Source organism: Gymnodraco acuticeps, unplaced genomic scaffold (genome assembly GCF_902827175.1).
Source record: "Gymnodraco acuticeps unplaced genomic scaffold, fGymAcu1.1, whole genome shotgun sequence".
In the NCBI taxonomy this organism is placed as follows: domain Eukaryota; kingdom Metazoa; phylum Chordata; class Actinopteri; order Perciformes; family Bathydraconidae; genus Gymnodraco; species Gymnodraco acuticeps.
In genome coordinates, this window is record NW_022991431.1 from 60,001 (window position 1) to 83,923 (window position 23,923).

At 43.4% G+C, this 23,923-nt stretch overlaps 1 protein-coding gene across 1 annotated transcript in view; it reads right to left on the reverse strand.

Annotated features, from left to right (window-relative positions):
- The window catches only part of ppfibp2b (PPFIA binding protein 2b), a 114,694-nt gene that overhangs the window by 32,026 nt on the left and 58,745 nt on the right, over window positions 1-23,923 (reverse strand). The window contains exons 4-6 of the mRNA XM_034195855.1: window positions 23,127-23,213; window positions 10,781-10,894; window positions 3,237-3,386 (exon numbers count right to left, since the gene is read on the reverse strand). Coding sequence (XP_034051746.1) covers window positions 3,237-3,386; window positions 10,781-10,894; window positions 23,127-23,213 — 351 coding nt within the window. The remainder of the gene's footprint in view (window positions 1-3,236; window positions 3,387-10,780; window positions 10,895-23,126; window positions 23,214-23,923) is intronic.

The following is a 23,923-nucleotide window of genomic DNA, read 5'->3' on the forward strand; positions in this document are numbered from 1 at the left end:
AAATCTCTGCTCGTGGATCTGAAATCTCTGCTAGTGGATCTGAAATCTCTGCTCGTGGATCTGAAATCTCTACTCGTGGATCTGAAATATCTGCTCGTGGATCTGAAATCTCTGCTCGTGGATCTGAAATCTCTGCTCGTGGATCTGAAATCTCTGCTAGTGGATCTGAAATCTCTACTCGTGGATCTGAAATCTCTGCTCGTGGATCTGAAATCTCTGCTCGTGGATCTGAAATCTCTGCTAGTGGATCTGAAATCTCTACTCGTGGATCTGAAATCTCTGCTCGTGGATCTGAAATCTCTACTCGTGGATCTGAAATCTCTGCTAGTGGATCTGAAATCTCTGCTCGTGGATCTGAAATCTCTGCTCGTGGATCTGAAATCTCTGCTCGTGGATCTGAAATCTCTGCTCGTGGATCTGAAATCTCTGCCTGTCTGTAAAATAGTTATTTGTTGTTTTGACCTTCAATGGCCCTTTGTTTTGAAAAGTGCTGGACATTTTTTTCAGATGAAAATATAACTGTATTGCGCGCCACCCTTTTTTCTGTACACAATAATCTCCTTACAATTTCTTAGCAACACCTGTAAAGACAGGATTCACAGTCAGGGTACAGAATGTTTCCGTAGGAAACATTATATGTGTGTGGCCAGGGGACAATTATTGAGGAAGCCAACGATCTCCATCTTTTTCTGAAGAATCTTCAACACCCCTGTTCAGTTTGCAAACATAGTTTTATCAACATGTGAGTATTGATAAAACAAGGTTTGTAAACTGAACCCCTGCAGGGTGGTCTGGGGGGATACTGCCCCAGAAGATTTGTTTTTCTTTGAACATGTAAACTACGCATTCTGGTAATCTCTGACAAGTACAGTCAGAGAGTAGTGCCTGTGCCCTGCTGCTGCAAATCGGGAGCAATTTTATTTTTGACATGTTCTACCCTTGTGCCCTCCTCGGGCATTTTTGTACATTTTTCCTGACTTTTTTTTGTTGATAAGGTGATCATTTCAGCTGTTACAGCTTTTGGTATGGATTTTTGCAAGAAGTCTTCTTTTGAGTCAAATTTTTTAAATGCAATGTTGTTTACTCTTACATGTTTTGTATACTCTCGTGATGCATTTTGCACCCTCTGGACCCCTTTGTGGCAAAAATGTACACGCCCATAATAACTGCTATTAAATCATCATACATCAATATTTGTTTCTACTTCTTTTTCCATGAATCACTTAAACAACTTCTAACGTGCTCAAAACTACCAAACATTCAATCATTTTCAGGATGTTAACCCTTTAAAGGCCTGTTTCATTATTTGAATTATTTAATTTATCTTAAAAAAAAAAACACAAAAAATGAATTTCTTTCAATATATTAATTAGTAGAGGGATGGAACTTTGGTGGTTATTAGAGTCTTGGATGTTTCAAAGATTAGCAACAAAATGTATTTGACTGCATTATCATTTTTTACGTAGTGTCAGATACTACCTCTGGACACCTTCGTGGCAAAAATGTACACGCCCATAATAACTGCTATTAAATCATCATACATCATTATCTTTTTCTACTTTTTTTTTTTCATGAATCACATAAACAACTTCTAAACGTGCTCAAAACTACCAAACATTCAATCATTGTCAGGATTGTAACCCTTTAAACGCCTGTTTCATTATTTGAATGATTTCATTTCCCTAAAAAATGCCTCATTGACTTCCATTCAGACCACATTTTTTGATCTCACTGCCATTGCAGTATAAAACCATGCATTTTGTAATGTCAGCATTTCATTTAGAAGAAAAGTAGTGATATTTGATATTTCTACTCTATTCCAACAGATTACACCATTTTCCCACTGGAGGCCGATGCATGACATTCTTACATTTTGCCAGTTATATTATGGAGCCGTGTGACTACCAGGGGCCCCGAGAGTGGTGTGTGTTTTTTTTCCCAGAGAGCTTTCTTTGAAACCACCAGGTAACGCTAAAAAACATTACATTTAGATTGTATGACAAAGTGTTTATTTAATATATCTGGCTAGCTATAGCTACTTGCTAACGGTTTAGCTTACCCCCGCGATTCAAAGTAACGTCAACGTAGCTGTAATTTATGCTTTGCTTACATGTTCGCATAACTTGGAAGTTTACTGACATTTACATACCTTGTTTAACCGGCTCAAGTGGTGGCTCTGGGGTTGTTGTGTGAGCCACCACTTGAGAATTGTCGTATTTTTTAACAACATTTTTTCTTATGTCCATCTTCAAAAACTCTTGAGTCCGACTGACAGTTTAAACATTGTCACAGCTCACAGGATAGCTATCTGTCAGCCAATAAGACGTTTATTTCCATTCAACTCTCTGGTTGGTCTGGTGTCTTGCCTCTGTTGCATTCACTGGACACGGGCAATTACAATTATGCCGTCCTCTCATGATGAGGTTCAGGTAAAGCACGGTTAATGCAGGCGACACCACTGCATACAATGATGGCAGGGCTTTCATAACAAGAGCCAAACTGCTCATCATATAAACTCATGCACATGTATACTCTCTCACACACAATGGCATTGTCTTTAGGAGCAACTAGCCCACGGACACTTCGATAATGCGTATTTGTATAATTTGTGGGCAAAAGACTTAACATCTGCTAGACAATGAGTGTCTGATAGCAGGAAGTGATACATTTTGAATAGGTAGGAATGCATATTGCTTTGAAAAAACTGAAGGATTAGTTCTAAAAGACACTACAGAAGCAGCTGTGACTCACAGGCTGCTATGAGCTACAGTACGTGCTAATGTCAGGCTCACAATGACAATGCTAACTCTTGGTTGTTTAGCATGTGTAACGTTTGCCATCTGAGTTAGCATGGTTCTTATTTTCCAATGAGCACTTCAGTACAGCTGGCTAATAGAAATGTCAAGTAAAACAAAGAATTGGCCAAGCAGAATTGAATCCTGATGATGACACTAAAAGATCGCCAAAGTCATTACATGTATTGTATCATGAATGTCTGGGATCACAACACTATTACAGTATATACTGCACAATATACTATAGTACATGTTCCATATATTTCATGGGAAAAAAGTTTATGGGTTGATATTTTAATTTTGGAAAATGCAGTAGGATCTTTGTCCAAAGCAACTTAAATACAAGCAGCATTTAAGCTGCTAATGGACCCATAGCTGCTCTGCAATTTTTTAAGGAGTTGAGCAGAAATTGCTAATTCAAACACGCATGCACGGACACACCTCGGCTTTGTTCTGCTCTGTGTCGGTGGGATCTGGTTGCTGTGTGTTGGTGTATGTCTCCTCTATGCTGACCAGCTTCAGTTTCAGGAAGGACACCTCGTCCATCAGATCCAGCTTCTGAGTCTCTAGAGAGGTCCTGCTCATCAGCTCCTGGGAGAAACACATAGCCACTGTCAGTTAGAGTAGAAAAAGATAGAAAGCCGAACTTGAACAGCTTTACAAACTACACCTATAGCAATGTCAAACACTCACTGATATTGGGCATACACGCACAGAGAAGTCAGATCCACTCAGAACAATGTTCTCCCCACACTAACATAGCAGGATAAGCAGGGGGCCCAGGCATAAGGCTAAACACACACACACACACACACACACACACACACACACACACACACACACACACACACACACACACACACACACACACACACACACACACACACACACACACACACACACACACAGGCTGTCTGTGCTTCTTTTGTATGGGAAAGAAAAACACAAAGTATGTCGTAGACAGTGAAGCCACCAAACATGATGAAATGTGTGGGGTTTTTTTCTCTGACACACACAAAACACACACCTCGGTGCTAACTCTCAGTGTGTCTGTGTATATCGTTTTTCTTCTTTAAATTATTTCTAATGCAATTTCCTCCTCTCTAAACTAAAAGTGCCTTGGGTTGTTATTTAGGCCTCTGACAGAGAGAAAATAAAAAACACGTCTCTAAATAGGCTTGCCCACTAGTTTGATAAAACAGGTCTAGCTGGTGCAGACAGCTAAAAGTGATTCCATCAAACTAAAACAGATACATACAAGTGCCCTATATCCTTCATCCTGAAGAACATACTGCCAGTTCATTCAGAGATTCATTTGCTTCCAACAGGTTGACATTAAACTGTCATGAAACCAGTGAGCACATCTTGGATTCAAGTAGATCTTACATCTGGTTATTGGATTACATGATCTGATTTGACTTTTATTTAAATAATTAAATAACTTGTTTAAATTATACTTACGCAGGTTATACTACTGTTAGGCAGTAGTGCCATTTTTTTATTTCTGTAAAACCAAAATCGTCATTCTATATGGAAGCTTTCCTTACTTTAGAAGTGATGTAATTATCTTTGACCACAGAAGGATATCATTCCATCTAAATGAAAATATCACATGCTAAACAAACTGTGTCAACACCACGGCCAGAGACAGCTCAAAGCCTATTATCACACACACACACACACACACACACACACACACACACACACACACACACACACACACACACACACACACACACACACACACACACACACACACACACACACACACACACACACACACACACACACACACACACACACACACACACACACACACACACACACACAGTGTCACCTATAGAAGGATAAGCTGCTATTTTTACGGGTAATTTATCATAACTCATCATCATTGACATTTCATTTCTTTGAGTTATCAGGAGCAACACCAGAGGAAATATCACCCTCTCTAACAGCATGCATTTCTTTAGCCAAACTGTTTTATACGTAACACAGATGCATATCATCAGAACTCATATCTGGATACACTTCTTAAAATCCTGATAACAAAATGAGCAAGCAGCATTGAAAGGGCCCTCACACACGTGTTTAGTGGCATTTCACCGGTCGACGTGCACTCTCTCAGATGATTGAAATAGCTATCACAGGAGTCGACTACAAATGGTTCATGAGTAATGCAAAGGAGCAGGGTTAAAGTGTGACCATCAACATTCACATGAAGCTTAGCGCAAGTTCAATGAGGAAGACCAATCCTCTGGTGTTACACGTCATTTCAATACTCTCTCCTCATACTCTCTCCTCTCCCAATAAGTGATCGGGGGCATTACTCCCCAGCTAGCCAATCATCGCACCCGCTAACCCCTTTTAAATCTGCTCTTCCTTCTCTGTCAGTCGTCAACAACGCACAAGCAGCAGCAGGGCTTCGTCCCAGCTCCAGGCATATATCTGTAGAATCTGCATGTATCTGTATGATTATTATTACTTTTTGTTTTGTTTTGTTACTTCCCATTGTAAAGCGTCCTTGGGTTTCGTGAAAAGCGCTATATAAATTGAAATTATTATTATTATTATATATTCATCAGCTCCGCAGTCTTGCGGATTAAGCTACAGGCGGCGTTCCCCAGTCGGCTAGGGGTTCCAGCCGGCCACCCCCGCGGGAGGAAAGGACAAGGAAATCGGGCACCACGGAAGTTCCTCCGGCTTAATGGAATTGGCCTACTTCACACAAACAATTGACGCACGCCTTCAGTCTCTCGCGAGGGCATCACTGGCATCAGCGCCGCTCAAATGCGGCGCTTCCGGCCTTCACGCGGAACGGGCCCTCATCGCATGCGAAGCTTCACCATCTCTGGCTTCAACCACAACCCCTCTTGCAGGCGGACAGGGCTTAAGCTACATCCCATTGAAGCTACTTCTCCTCCCGGCTCAGTAGCCAGTACTGGACACTAAGTGCGTCATAGGCGGCTAGCAGGTTCATTGCACAGCCCAGGCTCTCGCCTCTTTCCCTGCGCCTCACCTCTAAAACAGGCGTCAGGGTAGCACTGGCAAGAGGCAGTTGCAACAAATTCACGAGACGTTCGTTATATGCATTGCTGCCTTTAGTTAAACCAGTGGTTCTCAAACTTTTTCTGTCAGGCCCCCCCTTTGGAGAAAAAAAAAAGTCGGGCCCCCCCAACACAAATAGTCAGGCTCAGTGGCGGCGCCAGAGATTTATTTTGGGGGTGCTGTGGGGTAGCTTGACGTTTCATAGAGGGTGCTCAAACATTTAGGGTTTCCCATTAATGTACCGGGCGCTACAGAGGAATGTTCTACTGCAACACTCCCCACGCATATACACAGTGTGACAGTTACAATGAAGGCTCTATAATCAGCTCACGGCATATAGGTGTAAGCAGGGGTAAAGTGCTATTTTTATAGGTGGTGTGTGGACCTCACATAGGGGGGTCCGGGGGCAAGCTCCCCCGGGAAGATTTTTAAATATTGAAGTTAAAAGCATCAATCTGGTGCACTTTGAAAGCAACATGAAGAGATCTATGGATACATCTCTCAACACCCATATGAAACAGAACTGTAAACAGATTTACTTTTTCTTTATGGATATTTTACAAATCACCCTTTTAAACTTTATTCTTTTTTTACTGTCATATAGTATTTCATACCTGTTTTTAATTTATTCTCTTATTTTTTTTAAACTATAATGATCATATAAATGTGTGCCTCGGAAATAATTGTTTACATTAATGGTGACCAAAACGTTTGAGACCCACTGAGATAACACTGACAGAGTCTTTTAGCTCACTGAGACTCTCAGTCTGACAGGAGAGGACTCTCCTCCACTTTGTTGTTGAAAAAACTCCTTATATCCGTTAGCGTAGCTCACTAGCACCAGAAGCTAACAACAACGATCTCCGGTACCGGTGCGCTCTCTCTCGCGCGCACGCACACAAAATGGCTCGTTCCACACACACACAGAGCCGAGCTTTAATGAGTGATCGGGACGTTACTCCCCAGCTAGCCAATCATCGCACCCGCTAACCCCTTTAAATCTGCTCTTCCCTCTCTGTCAGTCGTCATTTCAGGCGTCAACGCACAACCCTCCTCCACCCCTTCGCCTCCTGTCTCCTAATACAGGGCCAAGCTAAAACCTTCTCCCTTCAGAACCGGACCGAACCACTTATCACCACCACCAGTGTCTAGACCCCGGGGGGTTCATCGGAGCGGTTTTCCCCTCCTGAATGATCATCCTGCAAACCGGGGCCTAATCGCCAAACATCATTTCATTCACTTGTAGTAATCCGTCAATCACTATTCCCTCATATCAGGCGTCCCGGTAATAAACATGTATTTCATACATTACATTACATTGCATTTAGCTGACGCTTTTATCCAAAGCGACTTACAATAAGTACATTCGACCAGGAAGACACAACCTTGAAGAAAACAGAATCATATAAGTACATCAGGTTTCATAGAGCCAAACATTTCAAGTGCTACTCAACTGGCTTTAGATAAGCCAGTCCTTTATTAGTATATAAGTGCTTTATTAGCAGTTATTTGTTAGTAATTCTATCACTCGATACATCACGTCTCTCCTGATTGAAATGTAATTAGGGACCAATTGAACAAAGTCTGTTGGAGTTACACCAACTTCCTGTTTTTTGGAAAATAATCATAACGGCTGCCTCTCCACGGCAAGGTGGTTCCATGAAAACTCCTGATTTGAATAACTTTTCTTTGTCTGTGTCTCTAGACAAATTCCTCAAAGTACAGCACCTACAAAAGGGGATGAATTATCAAAGCTAGCTGGATAAATATAACAAAAAATGTCACAGGGTTAGAGGGGTACATTCTGTTGAAGCTGTTGCCTTTTCATCTTTTGTCTTGACAACATAGAGGACAAAGAGGCTATTGGGGAGTCCAAACAGAGGGCTGATTCTGTGACACACAGAGCAGAGCTCTTGTTACATTCAGCTGACACAACTCATGAGTTTGTCAAGTAAAAAAAATACTCACCTCTTCATACTGGCAAGTAAGTGGGACCAGTCTACAGCAGGGTTGAAAGAAGGGGAGTGGTGGACATACTAATGATTTAAAGAATATATATAAACTGCCAGCAGACCAAACTCAGTTCCCGGAAATCTCAAAGGAGAACTGTGTAGGATTTAGCTGTGTTTGTTCTGGGCTACTGTAGAAAAATGGTGGTGCAACATGGTAAACTCTGTGGAAGAAGATATTAAAAGGTCAAAGTTAATTCAATCACAACAATTGATAGTTTGAGGGGATTACACTGATGACAACATAATGGAACAACTGGAATAACAGCTATTATGTTCCATCTCCACAAATAGACCCCCCTGAATCCTGCTCTTTTAGGAATTGAAATCCTACAAAAAAACATGGTTAATTTTGAGCACTGACAGAGAGTGTTATTCAGTAATGCAGTTGAGAAGAACTGGCTCATTCTTAAAGAGATCTTTTTCAGATATGCTTGATTTGACCAGCATTGTCTTTGGTAAAGGTAAACTGGCCAAATGTGACTGTTCATTCCTGTTGGTCTCTTCTACCTGGGGCTGACACTGCTGTATCGTCATAAGGAGCAAGCATTTTACCAAGGGCTGATAACAACTTTGGGCCTGTGTCCAGGGCCTTTTCTGGTAGTGCTGGCAGGACGTGAGCAGAGCCTCCGCCCAGCATTTCAAATAACGCCAATCTATTTTTTATTGTTTCTATGACAATATTTCTAAAGCAAATCTCCGCTGTTCAAATACTGAGTAGCTTCACCCCCTTTGATTAAATGATCTGTTCATGCTAATACATATATTATGTTTCACCATGAACATCAACAGGAAGATTCTTGCTCTCAGAACTTGTATGAATGAACTTCAGCTTAACCCACATGCGGAGAAAAAAGTACAACACTTACAGGCAGCAACATTCAGGGTCCACTCGGATAATCCGCTCCAACTAAGCGGCATTAGGTCTTTGTAAAGAACGTTTCTGTCTGAAGGACATTGGCCAAAAAAAAGCTTCTCTATGGTGATGTACCCAGCACTTTTTTGAAAAGTAGAAATATCTTCAAGTCAAAGCACTTGGAACAGCCACACAAAAATGCTGCACAGAAAAAAGCAGCTGGATGCAGTATTTCTCTTGAGGCGGAGACATGTGACAGCATATGCTCTCTCCTGATTGGAAACAATTGAAAAAAGATGCTGCCGCATAGAAATCAGCAATACGTAAAGACAGGCGCTGTGAACAATAACAGAATATTTCAGGCCTCATTATATTATTATGTGCTTCACACTGACAAAGTATTCAGTAGTAGCAGAGCAGTCCACAGTTCTTGATCAAAAAGGTCACCTTCGCTTTGTTCTAAATATTACATTTTGTCTATACTCATAACATTACACTGTGTCTACAGCGGTGTACAGCAACCTCCTGTTTTTTGGCAAATAACCAAAATGGCTGCCTCTCCAAACTCAGAAGCTAAACCCTGGCTTATACATTTGTTACCTGGCAGGATAAAATATTTTATTAACACTTCTTTTACAACTCAAATATCAAGCTTGACAACCTCCAGCTACTACCGCCGGTCCTACACCCCCTCCTGCTCCAGCTCCTGTCCCCCCTCCTGCTCCAGCTCCTTCCCCCCCCCTTCTGTTCCCCGTCCTTCCCCCGCTCCTGCCCCTCACCTTACCCCCTCCTACCCCAGCTCCTGCTCCAGCTCCTGCCGCTCCTGCCCCTCACCTGCCCCCCCTCCTGCCCCAGCTCCTGCCCCCGCTCCTGCCCCTCACCTTACCCCCTCCTACCCCAGCTCCTGCTCCAGCTCCTGCCCCTCACCTGCCCCAGCTCCCGCCCCCGCTCATGCCCCCGCTCCTGCCCTTCACCTGCCCCAGCTCCTGCCCCCGCTCCTGCCCCCCCTCCTGCACCCCCTCCTGCACCCCCTCCTGCACCCCCTCCTGCCCCAGCTCCTGCCCCAGCTCCCGCTCCTGCCCCAGCAGTCTGGCCACCAGATTAGCCTAGCTCCAGCTCCCGCCCTCAGCAGCTTCACCTGTATGCCGCTGGGGGCGGCCTCAGATTCTACGCCTCTGCCCTCTCTGTCTTCCCGAGATCTCCCCCAAACTGAACTTCACAGCGGACACAGAGATCTTCTGCACAGCTGGCCAGGTTAATGATTCACTAAAACAGTCAGTCACTCGAATATCATGTGATTCATGGCTTTAAACTATTTCACTGGTAACTCATGGCACTTTTTTTCAATGAACATGAAGCCAGTGTGCCAAAAACAAAATGCCACTGAAAAGCCCATGAATTATCGTTCACACATTTGATTACAAAGGTCCTTTACCCTTGTATTATGTTCACATTTTGCACCTGCTGGTACTGTTCGGGTCAAATTTACAGGAGGCATGATTTATGTTTAAAATAAAATGCAAACATTAAAAAATAACATATAAAGTCGCTAATAAATATTTTCTTTATCTTAATTCCTAACTGTAGCATTTATGATGAATGTTTCCAAATACTCTCTGCTAGATCACTTTCAAAAATTGAAGTTTCATTTGTTTCTTGGGATAAAGTTATAACTTATGTTCAAATCCACATCCAAAATAATAAAGACTTAGAATACATATTCAGGCAAATCCAGCAAAATACAAATTGAACTCTTCCTCTTAATGTTTATTATTTTGAACATATGTTTTACTTATTTATAAAGCCGCAGACAAAACACAGGTTTGAACCGCACGGAAAACACCTAAATCAAATGTTGTTTTTGAAGAAGTATATCTCTCCAAAATTATTTTGGACTGTGTGTGTGTGTGTGTGTGTGTGTGTGTGTGTGTGTGTGTGTGTGTGTGTGTGTGTGTGTGTGTGTGTGTGTGTGTGTGTGTGTGTGTGTGTGTGTGTGTGTGTGTGTGTGTGTGTGTGTGTGTGTGTGTGTGTGTGTGTGTGTGTGTGTGTGTGTGTGTGGTGTATGTGTGCATTACCTGTTGCAGCATCACCTCTGTAGAGGCCAACTTTTGCCGGTGTTCCTCCAGAGAACTTTCTAGGTCTCTAATCTTCTCTCCCTGGGCCTTCACCTGGTCTGTCAGAATGCTCACCTAAAGGATCAGAATCCGATCAGAATCCGAATACCTTTATTAGTCCCACAGAGGGGAAATGTACGTAGTTACAGCAGAAAAAAGTATGTTTGTTAGGACGCAGTGAGAGACAGAGCTGAATTGACCAGTGGCAGATTAATACACACACGGAAGGTATTGCAAACACAAACAGAGACATGGAAACACCGATATTGATGAATATACCCACATTCATACAGAAACAGACAAAACAATTGTTTTGCTAACTTGTTCTGTTGGAAAACACCAACCCATATTTTTTGCAAACACACACACAAATACGCACATGCATACACAAACATACATGCACACACATGCACACACACACACACACACACACACACACACACACACACACACACACACACACACACACACACACACACCATGTCTCTTTGTCTTCCTTCACGCCACACAACACACATTCCTCCAGGCATACCTCAACAATTGCACATTTACTACAATCTCCTTAACGACACACTGAGCACCTGTGAATCATTACACACCCTGCAAGTCTCCTGTTGTCCAAAACTCTGCCAGATCCCTTTGAAGGAGCACATTATTGTTCACCACAGCTTCTCTAAATATTAGCCCTAGAGCCAGGACCCACAGCATACTGGCAGCTAAGAATCATGATTTCAGACACTGTGGTTGTTTAGCACCTAAAACATCGAATTGACCATTTCCTGACTAATGTAATCTATATCTTATATGTTAAGTGTGTAGTACCACAAAGCAATTAAAAGACAAAGCAGGGCTTTGATATGACTGTATAAACTCCTAACATTGAAAATAAAGATGCTTACCTCTTCAGGGCTCTGCTGCTGAGCTACACACAGTAAAAAGTCCCTACTGGGATACAAGGAAGTAAGTTACTTAACAAAGAGTGTGTGTATGCTGACACAGAGTGCTTACGGAGAGGCATGTGAATGAAAAGTAAAGCAAATAACCTGAAGCAGGCAACCTGTCAACAGACAGTGAAATGTTGTGTCAGCGAAGCCCCAGTCACCTTGTATGCCAACCAATCACAGCTGGTCCTTGATGCAGAATGTGTAACTAGTAGGTGTGTAAATGAGTGAGTGAGAGACAACTTTAACCAGTCATCCATGGGGCTCTGCACTCGTTTTCATTGTTGTATTTTGGGTTTCTACAATAACAATTGTACATACAAAAAACGGAATATACCTGTATATGTCTAAAACGTGTTGCTGCCTGTCTCTTCAAGCCCCAATCGCGGAAAAGGCTCAGTTTGTTCTGATTGGTTAGTGCTCCTTTGGGCCCTTATGGCGTATTTCCACTGCAGGGCCTCGCTCGGCTTAGTACGGTATAGTTAGGCCTTGGTAGGCCAGGCTCACTTTATGCTGCGTTTCCATTACAGTTTAGTGGCTGGGGCAGTAACTATAGTAACGCAGTGTAGGCGGAGCCGTGACGTCATCTTCAATGCGAACCACAGAAAACCAAAACACCAGCCGTTAGCTGTTAGCACTCAGAGCTCACAGCTCCTCATATCTGTTCAGAAACTAGACTAAAGTTAAACAAGTACAAACCACAGACTGTCTGTGTCATGGAGAATACAGTCGCTGGTTTATTTATGTCTGTATAGGCCGTTGTTGTGAGTGTGGACGGTCGGAGCATATATAACGTTAGCTTAGCCGATCTCCATTCAGAAAACACGCATTTTAAAAGGTTTTTCGCCTGCCGTCTGTCTGCAGACTTGTCAAAGCATTAATTCATGGTTTTTACTAACCGGTATCAGTATGTTGTTACTTCGGCATCATTTTGAAATGTGTATTACAATTAAATCACGGTCAAATATGTTCATCTTGTCGTAGTTGTAGCCCCCTTGCCAGCGATTCTCTCTCTAGTTTAGCATACTCAGCCTGGTTGTTGGCCCGGAAAGAACCTGGATTTTATGGGGCCAGAAAAACTGTGAAATAGTACCTGCTAGCCGGTACTACGCCAAGTGGAAACGCAACCAAAGACGGGCCGTGCACCTGCGTCAGGCCATTGTGTCCTTGGGCAAGACACTTCACCCAAATGTACTCATATGAAAGGGAGCTGTATACTTTTCAATAATCCAAAAATTTGTAGAATATGATCACAACCAATAACAAATCATTTAAACTTGTTTATTCTTATCTCATGTTACCTAATTAGTATTCTTTATTTGTCTTTATGCATATTTGACTAATCACTCCCCTTTTAAACAGTTTTGTTTTTACTGTCCTAGTACACATTGGAATGATTTCTTACTTTATTTTTTACATCTATATTAAATAGTTAAAGGTGTGCACTCTCTCGCTCTCTCTCTGTCTCACTCGCTCACAGAGGCTGTGTGGCCACGGATTATTATTTGAATGTATTAAAAAAAAAAAGTTGACTGGTGCCCCGTAGCAGCGCCGCTGCTGAATGTATATAGGGGAAACACTGCACAGTAATGACTTTTACATGTCTAATATGTGTAATGTCTGTGTAATTGTAAAGCGCTTTGAGCACCTGCAAAAGCGCTCCAATAAAAAATGTGATGCATTATTATTATTATATATGGCAGGCAAGCCCGCCTTAACCTGCCATCAGGCCCTGGGGCTGATAGGTTTTGTAGGCCCCCTATTTAAACAACAAATCAAAGTCATTTATAGCCTCAGCAGGCTCTGTGATCGCACTTCTCCACTCAGCTCTACGCGCGCCTGGTCCTCTCCTCCAGATGAGTGACTTGCTCCCCTCCACGTAGCAAGTCCTCGTCGTCCTCTCCATCTCCTCCAACAGATAATGTCCCTCCTGTCTGTTTTTCCTCTCCCGCTACTCCATCGCTATCAGAACCAGACGGCCTACTTGGCTCCGAGGCCGGCACCGCTGCCGCTCGGTACATAACTCATCTGTCCTTCCTCCTCATCCTGGCCTACAGGTTTAAAATAACCTGTAGGCTTCGGCATTTTTTAAATAGCTGCTTGTCTCGAAAATCCTTTTCCTCAACAATTTCCTTCCGAGCGCCACTCTCAAACTTTTTCTTCTCAAACTTTTTCTCCTAAACAACCTTCATCCATCACTCAATCGCTCGCAATTTGAATAAGTCACATGTGAAACATATTCTCATTCTGATTGGCTGTTAAGTGGTGCCCACTGACTGTTTCGGAGTCATCATTTGTGAGAAAAATGGAATCCATCGATCTGATTGATTAGCGGAGCAAATGATCAAAATACTACGGAGGGAAGATATTTTAGTTTGAATTACTGTTCTGGGGGAAGCTCACGAGTGTGTGTGTGTGTGTGTGTGTGTGTGTGTGTGTGTGTGTGTGTGTGTGTGTGTGTGTGTGTGTGTGTGTGTGTGTGTGTGTGTGTGTGTTTGTGTATTTTTGCGTTTGTGTGTATTGTGTTTGTTTCCCGGGGAAAACACTCACGAGAAACACCGGCTGTTGTTATGCCTGCTGTGACGTCAAGTTACTCCGTTCTCCGCTTGTAATTATGCAAAGTTGTATTTATCATCTGAATTTGCCGAAACAAGTTTAATATTTTGAAAGCCAAGACATTTTGTTTATTTGAAATCAGATGAAAACAAACTGTAACGGACTCTGCCGTGTTATCTATGATTACTCTACGCTTACATTCATAATTTCAGCGGAGGGAGGGGAAGCAGCGCTGTGGAACAGCAGAGTGGAGAGGGAGAGCTGTCATCTTCCCTTTACAAGCTTCAAAAATGTATTTATCGTGTGATTTTGGAAATAAAAGTTTCATATTCTGAAAGCCAAAACTTTGTTTATTTAACATTTTTCAAAAAACATCAGAAATAAAAAACCTTTTTTTATTTTATTTATTGGCTCATGATAGGCGCCCGATCTCCGTAGGCCCCTGAGCTTCAGCCCAGGTCAGCCCGTGCATTAAGGCGGCCTGGCAGGGCTCTCCAACACGTCGATCGCGGTCAGCTTTTCAGTAGCTTGCCGCTCGATTATCGATTATAGCGTTGCTTCTTGATTTTTCAGCCGCGGCTGGACAATAACGTTTTTTTTTATTTTAGAATGTTTTCTGTCACACGAACAGTGGCGGCGGGTCATTAGGGGCAGGTGGGGCACAGCCCCACCTAGTGTCAGAAGAAAGTATTACAAATAATGATTACAAAAAAATACTAAAAAATAAATAAAAAAACATATAAAATATATTTTAAGGTCATGTTTAATAATCTGATTCGTCTGTACATTTCTGTTTTAGTCTGTGTTCTTCTAATTAGTGTCTAGAGTGCCGTTTTGAGCTGTTTAGAGCCATGTGGGACAAAACCCGATCCTGCCCCTCCCTCTCACAGTCTAAGTGAACGGTGATTGTAAAAACTACACTGCGCATGCTCAGAGTATTTTTTCTATTTAATGTGTGTGGCAAAAAAATAATGACCGTAGGGGCATAGTGCTCCCATCCCCACCATCCGTCATCTCACATAATTCAGAATTGATTGGCTGTAAGTACTCACGTGTGCAGTGCTGCGAAACGTCACGTGTAGTTTGAAGAGGAGACGAGAGAGCAGCATATAGCTAACATCACCAGCGATTAAAAGAAGTAAAAAACTGAAAGAAAATGAATGAAGTTGACCATTTACTGGAGCACACATTTGAGACACTTAGTCTCGGAGAGAAACTGGAGGTAAAGCGCCTCGGTGCCCACCATCCACCGGATTTCCAAATGGTCCAGACTGCGGGCAAAGTTAAACGTGGGTTTAACGCTGAGTGGTTTGCTCAAAAGAAATGGCTAACGGCGAGCATCCAGAAGAATTCCCTCTTTTGCTTTCCTTGCCTGCTTTTTGGTGAAGATCAAGGTACTTGGTCGAGGACAGGTTACAAGGACTTAAAGCATCTTTCGGAGAGGACAATGAAGCATGAGAGCAGCAACAGTCATTTGGAAAATGCCGTAAAATTGGGATTACTTGGAAGGGTGAATGTTGCAGCTCAGATTGACAGCGCCTACAGACGCGGCATTGATTCTCATAATAGGAAGGTGGAAGAAAACAGGTACGTGCTTGGTCGGATCATCACCTGTATTAAACTGTGTGGGAAATGTGAGACAGCACTGCGGGGCCACAACGAGTCGGCGGACTCTCTGAATCCAGGGATATTCAGGTCAATTTTCGAGACAATGTGTGAGGGCGATTCCAGGCTTCAACGGCACTACGAAGCTCAGCTTGTTTTCAAAGGGACATCAAGCACCATACAGAATGAACTCTTGGACTGCATGTATGATGTGTACAGGGAGGAAATAGCCAAGCAAGTGGACAACACATCATTTGTTGCCGTTCAGGCCGACGAGACAACCGATGTCTCCTGTAAATCGCAAATGGTGATTGTGCTGCGATACATTATGCCTGACCTCACAGTTACAGAGCGTTTTTTGGAGTTTGTGGAAGTAAAGGACAAAACTGGTGTAGGTCTCTCTAACAGCATCAAGGCTGTTCTGGAACCCCTGAATCTGAAAGAAAAGCTAATCGCTCAGACCTATGACGGGGCGGCCGTCATGAGCGGTAACGTGCGCGGGGTACAGACGGTGATGAAGGAGACGTACCCAAACGCTCAGTTTGTTCACTGCTACGCCCACCAACTGAACCTGACCCTGCAGCAACTGTGTTCAGCAAGGATGAGCATCCTGAAGGTGTTTTTTGCAGATCTAACTGCTTTTTCCACTTTTTTCTCCGGTGCTCCAAAACGTGTTGCAGCTCTTGCAGAGGCAACACAGAGACGCATCCCACGGCCACCGGCTGTGAGATGGAACTTTAAAAGCAGAACTGTGAACGCGGTTTGGGAGACCCGAGAAGCACTACTTCAGTGTATGAAGCATATACGCGCACAACCAGGATGGGATGCGGTCACCATAAGTGAGGCATACGGCCTGTCAAAGAAACTGCGGGACCGAGCATTTATGCAGCTCCTGGAGTTTTTTTCGTTGCTTATGCCAGAAGTGGATGTTCTATACAACACTCTGCAGAAACGAAGCATCGATGCACCTGGGATCAACAGCGCGCTCTGCCGTTTCAAGGAAAATGTTCAGAAAATGAGGCAGAAAACTGATGCATTGGCCGCCACTGCTCATGATGGAACAGACGAGCCAGGCCGACGAGTCAGCAGCACAGCGCCGGTGATGAAGGAGGCTTGTGACACAGTCATCTCACAGGTGGAACAGAGGTTCTCACAGAGTGACCATTTGATCGCTGCAAAGCTTGTTGACAGCTCATTCTTCCCACAGCATGTCCTGTCATTTCCTACACCTGAGCTTGACTGCGCCGTGAAACTGGCCTGCGTTGGGAAACAAGGAGAAGTTGAAGTCTGAGCTGACCACGCTCTACCGCCACAGTGAGCTTCACACTGGAAACACTGCCCTGTCTCTGTTGAAATCCATTCACGAGAACAACTTGGAGGAAACGTTTGCTGAGACTGTTATTTTGGTCAAAATAATAGTGACAACTCCGATGACGACATCCGAGTCAGAGAGGAACTTTTCCACCCTCAAAAGGATAAAGACTTTCACTCGCAACACCATGGGACAGCCGCGACTTAACGCATTGGCCATGCTTTCAATTGAAAGCCAGTTGATCCAGCAACTACAGGACTTCATTCCCAAAGTGTTTTGCCTCTGCTGGATCGATTGATATTGTGACCTCGATGATGAGTGTCTGTGTTTTCCTTATATTTACAGTCTATGGTGTTTTAATGCTAAAGCATTACGGTTGTTGTTATTGTTAAGAATTACTTTGTGATGGTGACCTTTACTCCATGTATGAAGGTGCATTACTATGACATCCCCACGCTGTGTACGTAAATGTATGCGCTCACAGTGTTGCTCCTGTGGTCTTCAGTATGTAATTTGACACTCCCCCTCTCTCTCTCCTCCCCCCCTCTCTCTCTCCTCCCCCCCCTCTCTCTGTCCCCCCTCTCTCTCTCCTCCCTCTCACTGTCCCCCCCCCCTCTCTCTCTCTCTCTCTCTCTCCCCCGAACTCTTTCTGCCCCCCCAGTTTTGTACACCTAGAAACGCCACTGCACACGAATATAAAATTGGTCCGTGACGCAGTGATCAAGGAACAGACGTGACAGCGGCACAGCGACACTACACACAGACCAGTCTGCTTTCTCCAGCAGCACCAGTCCAGAACCAACAGCAGAATGACCCTGAATCAGGACGTGTCGCTGCGGCTCAGAGACACAGGGAGGGATTTGTGGTTTTTGAAAAACACTCGTTATCGTCATGTCAGGTTTTTGGTGGATTTAATCAAGTCTTGGATTGCAGAGTATGAATGTCCTCTTGCTATTTTCAGTTGATAAATACTTGTGTAAAGTTTGTGAAGGCAGGAGGAAAGCTTCCGCGATCACCGTCTCCTCTCCGTTCCTCCAAACCCCGCCCCCTCCTGAAAAATAATGAGTGACAGGCTGATAGTGACCCGATAGAAACTTTATTATTCACTTAATCACTGATTGAGATGATGAAGCTAACTTAGTCTCATACATTCATGGGATTTATGTAACAGTAAGACAGAGAATAAGTGTGCACCCACATGCACAATACTCTTGCTGTCTGCTGTGTTCAGACTTAATTCATGTGTGTGATGCCTCATTCAAGACATTCAGTATCCTTTTCTTTAACAGAAGACCGTTGCTAGAAGCTGCAGCTAGACTGCAGAAGTATTCGTTTTTTGTTTTTGAGGATGGAACAATTTCACACACAGATATAGGGAGGCTAGACCTATACAGTTGATTTATTATGGTTTATAATTTCATGTCAAGACCAGTGGCGTTTTCTCCCGGAGGCCAAGGGAAGCCAGGCTTCCCCTGTTTTTTCGGATTGTAGTTATCATTTAAATAAATAAATAAAAACACTTTGTTTTGTTTCTGTAATTCTCCTTTGCTGTGTGTTGCTGCCGGCCCGTCTCTCCCCCATTCTCTTTGAGTATTTTACAAAGAGTGAAACAGCGCCCCTCTAGATGTTATGGTGAAACAGTAGATTGCATTCACTGTTGCGAGAGGAGGCCAGCAGAATCTAGCTTCCTTTGGTGAAAAAAAATTGAGGGATTAACCAATCAGATGAGGCCCACGTGATGCCCCTGCCAACCTGTGATTGGTCAGGGCCATGCCAGGGGAAGCCAGCCGCCTCTAGCTTCCCTTCAGGGGTGGCTGGCGGCTGGCGATTTGATTGGACACTGCCATCCAATCACATCAACATCAATTGTAATACTGTAACTGTCATCACCGCCGTTAGAAATTATCAAGCAAATGAAGCATTATGGAGGGAGGAGATTTGGCGTACTTAATTAAGCATAACTTCACTAAACTTCCGCTACAGCAGCAACTACAAATTAAAGCAGATGGCAGGACAACGCCCACACTCGAGCTGTGTACACAGAGGAATAAGGGATCTAATCGGACATTCAATGAGGACAATTATGTCCGCACGGAGTGGCTAACTGGAAGCGCTAAACTTCAGCGTCTATTTTGCTGGCCATGTCTTCTTTTTGACAAGGGTTCGTGCTCCCTGAACAATCCTTGGGCAACTTCAGGATTCATCGACCTTGCCAACCTGTCATGGGCAATTGAGAGGCACGGTAAATCTAAAAATCATATAGATTGTGCTGTGAAATTAAAGCTTTTTGGACGCGTCAGGATTGACGAGGCTCTGGATGTAGCAAGAACCATTAGCACAAAGAAGCACAACGAACAAGTAAAAAAGAACCGGGATATTCTGAGGAAACTCATCATTGCTGCCCTGTACCTTGCACGTCAAGAGCAAGCATTCAGGGGACACAATGAGGCCGCTGGCAGCTCTAACAGGGGCAATTTTGTAGAGCTGGTACGTGCATTTGCAGAGTTGGACACTGCACTCGCGGAGCACTTGGGATCGTCAACAGTCTTCAGCGGTATGTCAAACACCATACAAAATGACATAATTGAGAGCATAGCTCGTTGTATCCAGGATGAGACTGATAAAGAAATACACATTTCTCCTTTCATTGCTGTACAAGTGGATGACACATCAGACATCTCCAATAAGTGCCAACTCACTATCATAATCAGATATGTGAATGAAAAAGGCAGTGTGTGTGAACGTTTCCTCGGCTTTTTTGATGTCAGCTTAGAAAGAGATGCAAAAGCTGTAACATCAGTTGTCATGAGAGCCATCGGGAACTACAGCCCAACAAACAAACTGATTTGTCAGACTTATGACGGAGCAAGCTGCATGAGTGGACAGCACGGTGGCGTTCAGGCTTTAGTGAAAGCACACTGCCCCAATGCGCTATTCATCCACTGCTATGCTCACAAATTAAATTTGGTTTTAGCACAAGGCACAAACAACATCCAAGCAGCCAAACTGTTTTTTGCCAATCCCGATGCCTTCCACAATTTTTTCTCACGTTCATGTAAGAGATCAGCACTACTGTCTGAAGTTGATCGAGCTGTGCGTGTACCAGGGGGTTCTGCTGTGAGGTGGAATTTTAAAAGCCGCGCAGTACACGCCATCCATGAAGGACGCGGGTCGCTCTGTATCGCTTTTGACAGGATAATGACAGAGCCGGGATGGGACAAAGAGACCATTGCACAGAGTGCTTCCTTGAAGCAAAAACTTGAGGATTTTGATTTCACCTTCCTGCTCGGGGTCTTTCAGTCCATTTTCGGCCTCACAGAACCACTCTTCCAGGTTCTGCAAAGCAAGACGGCGGACATAAAAAAATGCCAGGATTGGATCATGAGCACTCTCAGCGCTCTCAAAGCCACAAGAACAGATGAGACATTCAGTCGCATTTACGATGACACGGTCAAAGCAGTCGGCGATCCTGTGCCCCGACGTAAACGACGTCGCCGCGGCTGGGACGACCTGGAGCAAGGGTTTAACCAGCACCAAGAAGGAGACGAGGAAACGGTTGTGTCTTTCCGGCGTCTTTACTTCCAGATTGTTGACGGCATAGTGTTGCACATGACCCAAAGATTTGCAGATATGGAGCCCCTGCACTTTTTTCGGATACTGGAACACACATCATTCACATCGTTCTGCAACCCTGATGCATTTCCCAGCAGTGAGCTGGCTCAGCTGATCAACACGTATCCATTCTTTGATGAGCAGAAGTTAAGGAATGAGCTGCACACGCTGTACAACAACAGGTTGTTTCACAAGCCACCAGGAGAGCTGATACAGCTTCTTATTGAGGATGACCTACAGGGCACACTCTCCGAGGTCTACAAGCTGCTCCAGCTCATGCTCACGATACCAGCCACCAGCACATCAGCAGAGCGCTCCTTTTCCTGTCTAAAAAGGATCAAAACGTATCTGAGGAACACGTGTGGACAGGACAGACTTGTCAACCTAGCCACAATATCCATTGACTCTGTTGTTGTGGAGGACCTAAAGGCCGCTGGGAAGTTCTATGACATTGTTATTGACCACTTCGCTACCATGAAAGACAGGAGAATGGCCTTCCTCTTCAAATAGGGTGAGTGAAATGCACACCCCTTTCTCTCTGTGCATACCTGTTGCCTGAACTGCCCGTGTAGCTATGTGTGCAATTTCTGATGTGGTTCTGTTGGTTATTGTGCATTGCTTGCCTGGATTTAGCTGCAGGTGTTCAGTCTGAAGTAGTTGTTTTATTGCAGTTGTTTAATTAGCACAGGGTGCTGCTATCCGAAAATCAGCACCGCAGATAGCATGCCATATAGGGCCCGATCACCTGAATAGATGAGATTGTTTATATTTTTGTGTTACTTTTGGACTACGGACTGAACTAATTATAGAGACGAGGACTGTTGCTGCACTTGCCGTGTGTGTTAGTGTAACAGATGTAAATATGCAGTGGGGTTTATTTTATTTAATTTTGTATAATCACACACATTCTGTGTTTTATATTATTGTATTCTGTGTTCTTCATTTTATTGAATGTTAAATACCTGGCAAGGTCGGAGAGCTGTGCTCAGGAGTTTATTGTTGTGAGGACTTTCATTTCCTTTCTTTGTGATTTTACTTTTTGTATATATTGTGTCCCTCACGTTTCCTCTTCCCTTTTTGTAAACGTTCCAAGCAATGAGAGGAGTCACTGAGGGAAATGTATGTAAAACTGATCATTTTATCTGTTATCAGATTCAGACATTAAACAGAGATCGTCTCAACTTTACGCTGACTCGGCGGGTCTCGTCCATTATCAACACAACGCATACTGATACTTTGATGTGAACGTAAAACTTTAAAGGTCTCCTGATTTAGTTTGTGAATGAATGCTTCTTATTTATTAATTACCGAATCTGCACTGCGCATTGAGCGGCTGGTATTGTATTGGTGGGGGGAGGTTGGCATAAATTAATAAGAAAATGCTTAAATTAATAAGACGAGAGAGTTTCAGCTGGAGAGTGCGTGCGGACCTGTCGCTTAGATAACAGGCGTGTACAAGTCCTGCATCTGTATGATACAAATGTGTGTAAAATGTTACCGGGCGCTGTAATCACTCATCTGGTTACGTTATTTAACTTAACTTAACATGTATAACATATGCACTCACAATATCTTACCCAAATAGACATTACATTACATTTAATTTGGCTGACGCTTTTATCCAAAGTGACTTACTATAAGTAATAGACGAACACACACATGTGAAGAGAGCCAGAGGAGCAGTCTGAGGACTGTGATTTTGTAAGGAGCCATGTACAGACAGATTGAAGCAGCCTGTTGACATCATGTAGTGCAGAGAGATATCATGTTAGAGCTAACTGTAAAAGTCAGTAAACACATGCTCAGACTGTTTATGGTGCCTGGGTATGTTTGGTATGAAATATCTAAAGCACTAGCATAAAAGACCAGAGAGCAGAGACTATAAGAAGTGTTTCCAGTGTGGCATCAGTCCATGCAGACAAACACCTGGTTCATTTGTACATAAAGGCATTTTAAAAATGTGGTTGAAAGAAACAGTACTGAACAAGAATAACAGCTATGATTCCATGTTTTTCTTTATTTTTAAATAGCAAATGTAGGATGGCAAAAGTCTCCCTGTATCTAACACAGATGTTTGCCTGGAAACATGAAAAGAGCTCAGGGAATGACATGCTACACACACTTCCTGCTGGAACTGCACAGGGACTTGTATGTTTTAAGAAAGTCTGAACACACACACGCACACAACACACATATGCGCACAAACAGACACACACACACACATATGCACGCACATAGACACACACGTGCACAAACACACACACACGGTGCGCACTCTTACCTGTAGCACCAGAGACTCCTTGTCTCCTTCTAGGCGGAGCAGTCGTTCTTGGTAGGTTTCATGGTTGGCTGAAGAACAGTGTTTCGCCTGAATAAAGGCACAGAAAAACAAAGAGATGAAGTCATTTCTGCTGGATCTTGTTGTTCATACTTGAATGAGTGACAAAGTTTGATTTCAAACAGTACCTTGAGTCAGGGCCGGACTGGGACAATAAGTCAGGCCGGGAATTATACACCCAGCCAGGCCACTACCAGTTGTCTTTCTTATTTACAGCGTTGCTGCCCATAGTGATAGCCCTACACTTTAAATCTACTACCCCAGAATAAACATATGGACATGGGTCACTATTTTAAAAAAAATTGCAAATCTATTTAGGAACCTGTCCATGTGAACATATTTTAAGTGGAGGTGGACCTCAAATCCTCTAACAGGATCATTTTTTAAATGTTGGACTTAAATGCATCAATCTGGTGCACTTTGAGGGGGAAATAAAGAGACAACACCCATATGAAACAGTGGCGTTTTCTCCCGGAGGCCAAGGGAAGCCAGGCTTCCCCTGTTTTTTCGGATTGTAGTTAGAATTTAAATAAATAAATAAAAACACTTTGTTTTGTTTCGATAATTTTCCTTTGCTGTGTGTTGCTGCCGGCCCGTCTCTCCCCCATTCTCATTGAGTATTTTACAAAGAGTGAAACAGCGCCCCTCTAGATGTTATGGTGAAACAGTAGATTGCACTCTCTGTTGCGAGAGGAGGCCAGCCGAATCTGGCTTCCTTTGGTGAAAAAAAATGGAGGGAT